At 65.1% G+C, this 9,956-nt stretch overlaps 1 protein-coding gene across 1 annotated transcript; it reads left to right on the top strand.

Moving 5' to 3' along the window:
* The first annotated feature begins 407 nt into the window (after positions 1-407).
* IHH (Indian hedgehog signaling molecule) lies at positions 408-9,956 on the top strand. The gene is made up of 3 exons (XM_088540338.1): positions 408-710; positions 6,055-6,316; positions 9,295-9,956. The coding sequence occupies exons 1-3, from the start codon at positions 408-410 to the stop codon at positions 9,954-9,956; spliced, it is 1,227 nt and encodes a 408-aa protein (XP_088396464.1).

Here is a 9,956-nt window from a genome sequence, read left to right on the forward strand (position 1 = left end):
AGCGGAGGCAGCGGCGGCTCCGGCTCCGGCTCCAGCCCCGCCGAGCTGACCGCCAGGGCGCAAACCGCGGGGGCTCCGGCAGCGCCGAGCCCCGCGCCCCGCAACCGGCCGCTCGCCTGCCAAAACAAACGGCCCTTCGCTATTTATTGCCGCCGCCGGGGCACGGCAGCTCAGAGCGGCCCGACACCGGCGCGGCGCAGCGGGCAGGCGGAGCGCACCCGCGCCGGGCACCCGCCGCGCCCCGGCCCCGCCACCGGCCCCGCCACCGGCGCCGGCACCGGCACCTGCCCGCCGGCCGCGCGCCGCATGGGGAGCCCGGGGGCGGGCGGCGGGAGCGGCGGCCGAGCGTAGCGGGCCCCCCGGAGCCGCCGGCGCCCCGGGGCCGCCCCGGGGCCGCCGGGCGCGCCATGAAGCCGGCGCGGCTGCTGCTGCTGCTGAGCGGGTGCGCGCTGCTGCTGGCGCCGGCCGTGCGCGGCTGCGGGCCGGGCAGGGTGGTGGGCAGCCGCCGCCGCCCGCCCCGCAAGCTCATCCCGCTCGCCTACAAGCAGTTCAGCCCCAACGTGCCCGAGAAGACGCTGGGGGCGAGCGGCCGCTACGAGGGGAAGATCGCGCGCAACTCGGAGCGCTTCAAGGAGCTCACGCCCAACTACAACCCCGACATCATCTTCAAGGACGAGGAGAACACGGGCGCCGACCGCCTCATGACCCAGGTACGGCCCCGCCGCTGCCCCACTCGTCCCTGCCGCCACCGAGCACCTGCGTGGGGGCCCCGGCGCCCGGAGGGCTGCGGAGCCGCCGCGGTGCCCGGCCAGCTGGGGTCGCGCACAGGGACACCTCGTGTCTCTCTGCCAGCCGCTGCAAAGCTCTTTCCCCCGCGGCTGTACTGGGCGCTTCGCTGTCCCACTGCCTCCATCCTGCCCTGGTCCTCTGGTGCCAGGAGGCAGCTGTGCCCACTGGGGACAAGGGACACAGCAGGGCCTGGCAGGCTGGTGCAGAGGGATAGCGGGCAGTGCAGCAAGCAAAGTCCAGGAGCGCACAGTTGTTCCTGTCCCACCCTTCCCATGTCATTCCTTGGTGCCCCCTCTTCCTTGTGTCTCCAGGGGGGACAGTGAGGAGTGCTCGGCACGGGGCTGTCTTCAGCTTGTCCTGTGTGGGGAAGGAGACAACCTGCCACTGCTGGAGAGCTGTGGCAGGCAGCCTACAAGTGCCCTGGGCCCACGGGAAGGGGGGTGGAGGGGGGACAGAGGACGGCAGCGGGGGGGTGGTGATGCTGGACGAAGGTTACTCTGTGTTTTAATATTGCCAGGAGAATGCCTGAGGGTTTCAGGAATGCAGATAAGGAGCCACACGGCCTTGCTAAGAAACCTGGCCACCAGCCTCAACACTGGTTACAGCCCAAGGGAACTCCTGGGGGAGGCAGGGGGAGCTGGGGCTGCCTTGGCTGCTGCCGCACCTCCTGCTTTGGGGCTGGCAGGTGGGTGAGCGTGGCATGGCCATGGTTGGAGGTGGTGAGCGAGGCTCTGGCTGTGGATTCTGGCTGAGATGTTGGTAACAACGTGAAGAAGCCAGGAAGTGGCTTAGGTGCTGGCTTGACAACTTGGTAACCCCGCATGCCCCAGGGGCAGCTTCGTGAGCACAGGGGTCCGTGGCCCAGGATGAGGCTCAGGCTGGGGGCTGCTGCAGACAGCTCCAAGGTTCCCCTGCGAGGCAGCACAGACCTTAGAGCATTGCACAGGTTTTGCTTGCTGGTCACTAGGGCTCCAGGGCTGGGCTGGAGCCAGCATCCCCAGGGGAACAGCCTCATGCCCAAGGATGATGAGGTAGTGGTGAGCTCGGCTGGTCTGCCCTCTGAGGAAGTGCAGGCATCACATTGCTTAGAAGCAGGAGTGCTCCTTACCTGTGTTTACTCCTGACAGTGCTGCCACTGTCTGCCCTCCCCAGGTGATGTTCCCAGTGGCACCGCAGAAGAGGAAGGGCTCTGCATCCCACCTGCTAGCCCCGCACTTCTTGTCCTACAGTCTTGTGGGCAGGGGCTGCAGGAAGCTCCCTGGCATAATTTTGGGTTTCTCACACTCTCCTAGGTTCTCCTGGGCTTGTCCAGTGGCCCCTGGCTATGGGAGATGTCCCAAGGCATGGGAGCTCTGGCTCCATCATGCCTGTGTGCAGCCAGAAGCTGGGAAAGGCCATTGACCCAACTGCCTCTCCCTTCCCCCAGTGTGCTAGCTTTTACTGCCGTTGACTCACTTCAAACCTGTTTTCTTTCCCCAAGTCCAAGGGTCTGGGTGTCCCATGCAGCCGGAAGATGCCTCCTACCTTGGGGCGGGGGGGAGTTCGACTCTCTGCCCACCTTCCTTTATCGTTTCATCTTCCTCAAGAATTCCAGTGTGTTTGCTCTCGCTGGTCCCACTCGGAGGTGCTGAGATAAGGCTGGAGGCAGAGCCCGCCTCACCTCTCCCCAGCAGCCTGGCCCAGGAATGTCCCCAGTCCCCTGCCCCCACAGAGTCCCAGTCCTGAGCCCCTCCCTACCCCCGGCTGTCCCCCCTTGCAGCCAGCGTAGGACTAACTGGTGTGGAGACACGACATCCTGGTGGTGGGATCCAGGTTAGGAGAGACCTCACCTGGGTGGGAGATGCTGGGGGCCTCCCGGCTGTGGCCAAGCACATTCCCCCCCATAAACCCAGCAGCCTCTGTGCAGAGGCTCTGGTCACACCTGAGCGAACTCTGCACCTCCCTGCAATGGCCCCAGGGTCCCTACGGGGTCTGGGTCCTGTCTTGGATCTGGGCACACTTGTAGCATTACCTGGGCATGAGCATGGTGTGAGTCATGTCCATCAGCAGGAGCACATCTCCACTCAGACCCAGCATCCCTGCCGTTACGTGCTGCTCTGGAGGGTCTGGAGGCTCCTGTCCCCAGCTAGCTGTGCATGGGCTGAGGGAGAGACATGTCCTGCAGCAGGACAGTGCAAAGCCACTGAGCTCAGCATGATGTGATAGGTCCAGGGGTCTGGCTACCTGTGACACTGCAGGGACAGGCTGTGCCCCCACTTCTCACCGTGTCACCCCACACACGCCTCTCCTCAAGCTCTGCGGTGTGTCTGCCTCGGGGCTCAGCCTTGCTCTCCACCTGGCCGAGCCCAGGAGCAGTGTTGAGGTGACAGCGGCCGCAAGGCAGCTGAACTGAGCTCAGACATCCTGTCCCCAGCCCCATAGCTCCCCTGGGCCCCAAGTGCCTCCTGGGGCAGAGGACTCTGGTGTCACTCCCTCATCTTCCCTGTCAGCTACTGAGCTCAGCAGGAGGGGGCTCATCCCAAGAAGGAAGGCTGCCCGCTCCTGCTCCCCGGAGATGCTTGGAGAGCCTCCCGGGCAGGCTTGGCGGGATGCGGACGGGCTGTCCCCGCGCGCCCGGGAGCACGGGGACAGCCGCATGCAGCCCGCCCGCCTGCTTCCCGCCCGCGCCCTGACACCTGCTGGCCACCGAGGGCACAGGCAGGGCCACCCGCCCGCCATCCCCCGTGGCAAGCAGCTCCGGGGGTCTCCTGGCCAGAGGGGCAGGGGACACTGGGGGCTGCCCCAGGGGAGGCGCATCCTGGGCATGAGACATTGCGGCAGCAGCGGTGGATCTGGCTAGGAGAGCATGGCCCTTCCCTGGGCTGGTGGCCAGAGGTGGCCCTGGCAGGGAGACACAAGGATGAGAGTCTCTTGGGAGTCTCTTGGGCTGGGGCTGTGCCAGGCAGAGTGCCCCAGAGGGTGTCAGCTTGGCAGTGAGGGCAGAGCAGGGTCCAGAACAGGCTGCTCTCTCGCGAGCAGGGAGGGAAAGCGCCGAGTCCCGTCCTGGAGGCGGCTGTGCGTGCACCCAAGGGGCATCCATGGGGCTACTTGCATGCCCTGCAAGTGGACCCCCCTCCTAGCCTCCTGTCCCCACTTGCTGCCCTTCTCGTTGGGGACAGGGCCTTGGGAGCCGTCTTGTGCCATGTACCAAGTGGCACCACGCTGGTGTTTTCATGAGGACAAAAGTCGCTCCCCTCCCTCCTCCTGCCCTCCCCGAGGAACTGTTTATCCAACACCTTCCTGGCTTATCTCCCCGCACCCAGGGAGCCGTGGCTGGGGAGGGACAAGGGCAGGGGTGCTCCACCGCCCCGTGCAGGGCAAAGGCCTGCCTGGCACTGCGCTTCCCAGGGCCCCGGCCGAGCTACGTGTGCCGTGGAGCTCCCGGAGAACAGGGGGCTGAGGGTGCCAGCACCCGGCTCCCAGGGGTAGGAGAAGGTCCTTGGGGACAGGGCACGAGCCCACGTGTTTGAAGAGGAGCCTCCCAGCAAGCAGAGCCTTTCTAAGCAGCACCCAGGCATTTCTAAGCCAGGGTTTTTTACAGCTATTGGGTTTTATGGCCCTGCCTCATGCTCTCCATGACTGCTTCTCAGTCCCCTCTGTCCCACTTTTGGTGCTGGCTGGTGTGACGTCCCATGGCAGGGAGTCCCACAGCATCACTACTCACCTCATGGAACATCCTCCACACTGCTTGTTCCTAGCCTGCATCCCAGTGGCTTTATTTAACCTTTCCCAGTGCTGGCATCATGAAAGGCCAGGAGTACTTGGTGTCTCTCTGTGATTTTGCAGAGCTTTCTGTGCCTTTTCCCCTACCATCTCCTTTCCAGGCTGCACGGTCCTTGTCCCTTTGCATGCTCTGATCTAGAAGCTTTTCTGGCATTTTCTCCCTTCCCTCCACCCCTTCTGCATTAGAGGGGTGGGATGGGGTGAGAAAAAGAAATGGTGGTGCAGACAGTAGCACAAGCCAAGCACAGGGTTTTGTGGGGTTGAACCAGGCTTGGTCTCATCCTAGGCTGCAGCTGTGGCTGGAGCTGCTGCTCAGGGGAGCTGGCAGCACTGGGAGAGGTTTGGAGGAGCGCAGAGCTCGCGCACAGATGTTCAGGCCCAGGTGCTGCGGTGCTGGAGGCTGCAGCAGCCAGCAGGGCAATCAGCTTCTCCAGGAGACCTCTTTGGCCACCAAGAGCTTTGGGGACCTATTGGAATTCCTCAGTCCTGGTTTTGCAGTGAGGCATCCACAGGAACCAGCACACAGGGGTGGGAGAAGTGGAGGGTGTTTGTCCCATAGCACCCTTCTCCAGCACAACGGGGCTCGAGAGAGGGTTTGGCATTTCCCACATGAGCAGAGAACGGCTGGGACTATGAGGCTGCCCAGGTGCTGTGCCCATGTGGACTCAGAAGCAGCCAAGGAGAGATACTAGCAAGGGTGTGCTGAGGCCTGGGGGGTTGTTTCGCTAGTGCTGGTGAGCACTGCCAGCTCAGTGGCTGCTAGGAGAGAGCCCAGTGCCTGAGAGCAGGGTGCCCGGCTCTGCAGGGAGTTGGGTAGGGGTGCCATAGGGGGCTGGAGATGGGGTGCAAGGCACCCCTCTGTTGAGGACCTGGGACAGCAGCATGGTCTTGGCTTCTGCCAGCCCCGTAGGCGAGCTGAAGCCTCACAGGCAGCACTAACACTAGCACTAGCACTAGTTGTCCTGGGAGCCAAGAGGGTTTTTCATCCCGGGCCGTCCTGGAGGAGGCTGTGCATCCTAACGATCCCCTCTGTGAGCTGGGAAGTGGGGGAGAGATGGAGAAGGAGACAGTTAAGTCATTGGGGCGTAAGTGCTTGGGAGATGCTGAGTAAATATGGGAGTGCTGGGCATCACTGTGGGGCATCTGGAGAGCATGGGATGGTCTAAGCAATTCATACCCTTGGATCTGGGGCAACACAGGCTCTTTCTCTGTGGAGCCAGTGCCCAAAGAGTCTGAGGACCAGAAGATGGGGGATGGCCTAGTGGAAGGACTTGAGGATAGGACAGGAGTGACAGACAGATCTCTGTGACTGAGCGGAGGTGGTAGGATGCACCTGAGAAAGGCAGGAGTCCTGCATCCGTGGGAGGTCTAGCTGACTGCTCTTCACACCATTCCCTGTTCCTTGGCTTTGTGGAAGCATGGTGGGGTACAACCTGCCAGCCAGGCTGCAAAATTGCTCCTGATTCCCCAAAGATTTACTGACCCTGCCCCTCTGCCCTGCAGCGCTGCAAGGACCGCTTGAACTCCCTCGCCATCTCCGTCATGAACCAATGGCCAGGGGTGAAGCTCCGGGTGACCGAGGGCTGGGACGAGGACGGGCACCACTCAGAGGAGTCCCTGCATTATGAGGGCCGAGCCGTGGACATCACAACCTCGGACCGGGACCGGAACAAGTACGGCATGCTGGCTCGCCTGGCCGTGGAGGCAGGGTTCGACTGGGTCTACTACGAGTCCAAGGCGCACATCCACTGCTCCGTCAAGTCAGGTAAGGGCAGGAGGGGCGGCAGGCAGGGCGGGGGGCTGGGGGTCGTGGCGCGGCGAGCCCGGTGGGCCACGTGGAGCGCTCCCGGTGCTGCTGGCCCTTGCAGCCTGGCTGCCCTATCTGGGCCAGGCAGTCGCAGTGGGCAGTGACTCATACAGCTGGGACTGGCAGTGCCATGGGGCACATTCTCCTGCCCTCTCGCACAGACCCATATCCGGAGCCACCCTCTCTACCTCACTCCTTTTCCCACGCCACCTCCTTTCCCCATGCCCCCTTTTCCGCTGGCCATATGTCTCCACTGCCCCTGCCTTGGCAGTCCCTTGGTCTCCTGCGTGCACCGCAGCCCTGTGCAGCCCTGCCCGCCTCTGCCACGGGCTGCTCTTGAGCTCCTGCTGCCCAGCCCCGATGATCTGGGGTGTCCTGCGGTGCAGGGGTGCTGTACACTGGGCACAGGCAGGGCCAAGGTAGAGCCCCAGCATCTGCTCTCTGTCCAGCAGCACCTCCTGCAACAGGGAGCTGAGCTGGGGAAGCAGGGCTGGAGCGGGGAGCTGGGGTCAGCAAGAGCCTCTGGGCTGCGGAGGCTGCGCTAGAGTGAGGAGAGCCGGTTCCATTGAGTCCCCCGCTGTGGCACAGGGATTGGGAGCACTGCTCTCAGCCGTGGCCGTGCTCTGTGGTACCATGCTGCTGGTGCCAGTGCCAGGGAGCTCCCCAGCAGACGCTGTGCCTGGCTGCGAACTCAGACAGTCCCCTAACGTCTGCCCTAACCAAAGGCCCTGCACAGCTCCCGGGGCATGGACCCCTCTGCGCTGCAAATGCGGCGGCGAGGGCCCAGGCGTCCGGGCGGCCACGCTGGCCGTGTGCGGCAGAGGGCAGCACACGCACGGCGCATGCACGCGCAGGGACACCTGTGTGCACAGGCGGGGACATGCCAGGAGAGGGCCACGCGTGTGCACGGGCACGCGTAGGTGCACCGGGAGACGGGAGCGCTTTTGCACAGATGTGCACGCTCAGACACACGCCAGGGCAAGTCAGTTGGTGAGCGCGCATGCGACGAGGGCTGCGGCTGCGCGCCCAAATGTGCCTGCATGTGTAGGACACGTGTGCGTGCACACCCGGCAAGAGGGCTGCACACGCGTGCGCACACGCACGCCAGCCCACGCAGCGGGGGCTCCTTGTGCTGCTTAGTGCCGCCAGGGCTGTGCAGATACATCTTGGGCTGGGGAGGCCGGGGCTGCTGCAGAGCCAGGTGGCCCTGGGCTCGGTGCTGCCCCGTGTCTCTTGCCCTGGCGCTCTGCGCTGTGCCCGGCTCCGCTCCCACCGTGCTCTGCCTGTCCTACCACCATAGCCCGCAGTCAGCGGCCTGACGCCCCCAGACGCCAGCCCGGGCCCCCGCGCTGACCTGCTCCCCTGTGCCGATGCCAGGAGGGGCACAACTCCGGCCCGCCATGGACATGGGGCCACCGCGCCGCGGAGAGGGAGCGACGCGCCCCCGAAGAAGAGGGACAAAGCCAAGGGCCAGAGGAGTGGGGTCAGGCCCCAAAGCAAGGAGCAAGACCCCGGCGCCTTGGGGCCGGCCAGAGGAGTGGGGCTGAGCCCCCGGAGAAGGACCGAGGCTCTTCAATCCTGAGCGGCTTCCCCGGACTCACTGAAGAGAGCAGCCACATCCCGCACGGCAGACAGGGTCCCTGAGGGCTTCATGTGCTGTCCAGGGCTCGGTCATTGGCAGCAGCTTCCCCACAGCTCTGCAGCCCATTCCCATCCCTATGGCCATGACAGCCGTGGCAGAGGCTGGATGGGGCTGTGGGATGCATCTCCAGGCCCCCCTCAGAGCTGTGTTCAGAGGGCAGCCGGGCTGCCCCTGCCTCTTAGTAAATGGCTTTTATTTTTGTACAGATGGCCACATGGCCTGTTGTATGTATTGTGTCTCCTCGGGTCACCCCGCACCCGTGCAGCCCTTCATGCCACTGCCCCTGCTCCTGCTGGGTGCCCCTTTCACCCTCCTGCCCGCCCTTCCCCATGGCTCTGCCTCCGCCAGGGAAGTGGGTGCAGGATTTGAGACGTGTCCTCCAGGGCAGGGATGGGGCTGATGTTGCACCTCGTCTGAGCAATAAAACAATTCTGTCCTGAAGCTGCAGGCTTCTTTTCATGGGGCCGGGGGCTGGGATATGGCTCTGCCCGAAACTGGGGTGGGATGGGGGGCAGAGCGATTCTCTGACCCTTCCTCTACAGACCTGCCTTGAGGAGGGTCCTCACGGGGGGAGGCTGTGACTTGGGTGGGGGATTTGGGCAAGGAGCCCCGGGAAGGGCTGGGGCCGTGCAGGGCTAGGAGCAGGGAGCCTGGGCAAGCAGGGATGCCCCAGCAGGCAAGGGGAGCTCAGCGGATAGGTCCTGGGCAGGGGAGGCTGAGGCTCAGGGGAGCCGAGGATGTGCCCATGGCCACCTGACAAGTGCCAGGGTGCCCAGGTGCTTCATCTGGTGGCCACTGCTGGCAAAGCCCTGCCCCAGGGGCTGGTGGCTTGTGCCTGGTGATGGCCACGGGCTGCAGCACATCTCAGCGAGGGGTTCGGCCAGCAGCAGCGGTCCAGAGAGAGCCGAGATGTGCAGGCAGTGGGGAGCAGGGGCAGCAGCAGCGTGGAGGGGACACGGGTGCTGGGAGCTCCCTGCGGCCGCACTTTGCAACATCCTCCCCATGGCACTGCGGAGGACACTCACGGTGCTCCCAGCGGAGTGCCACCCTGTGCTGCCAGGAGCTACTGGGAGGGAGAGACCAGCTGGCAGTGCTGTGGGAGGCTGTGTTGACTCGGGGACTGGTGGCGCGTGCAGCAGAGCCGGGCGCGTTGGTGATGCTGGAACAGGGTTATTCCCTGCGTGTCCGGCCTGGGGTGGACACAGCCTGGCAGCACAGGCTCTCGGTGCGTCTCAGTGCGGATGCCAGGCTCCTGCAGCCGAGTAACCCTCCTATCCTCTCTCTCCTGATGCAGAGCACTCGGCTGCTGCCAAGACGGGTGGCTGCTTCCCAGGGCGGGCACTGGCGACGCTGGAGAACGGTGCCCGGACGCCGCTGTGGGCGCTGCGCCCGGGCCAGCGGGTGCTGGCCATGGACAGCGCGGGCCAGCCCACCTACAGTGACTTCCTGGCCTTCCTGGACAAGCAGCCGCGCGCCGTCACCGCCTTCCACGTCATCGAGACGCGGGAGCCGCCGCGGCGCCTCACCCTGACACCCACCCACCTGCTCTTCGTGGCTGAGAACGGCACGGCGCCCGCCGCCCGCTTCCGCGCCACCTTCGCCAGCCGCGTGCGCCCGGGACACTTTGTGCTGGTGGCCGCGGGGGCAGCCGGCTTGCAGCCCGCCGAGGTGGTGGCCGTGCACGGCCGGACGGAAGTGGGGGCGTACGCGCCGCTGACGCGCCACGGGACGCTGGTGGTGGACGACGTGGTGGCCTCGTGCTTCGCCCTGGTGCAGGAGCAACAGCTGGCACAGATGGCCTTCTGGCCGCTCCGACTCTACCACAGCCTGGTGGGGTGGCCGGGGGCCCAGGCGGACGGCGTGCACTGGTACTCGGGGTTGCTCTACCGCGTGGGCAGGCTGCTGCTGCCACCGGACAGCTTCCACCCGCTGGGCACGGCGCGGGCCGAGAGCTGA

Source organism: Tinamus guttatus, unplaced genomic scaffold, assembly GCF_059628265.1.
Source record: "Tinamus guttatus ecotype Peru unplaced genomic scaffold, ASM5962826v1 Tinamus_guttatus_pri_ptg000060l, whole genome shotgun sequence".
Lineage (NCBI taxonomy): Eukaryota > Metazoa > Chordata > Aves > Tinamiformes > Tinamidae > Tinamus > Tinamus guttatus.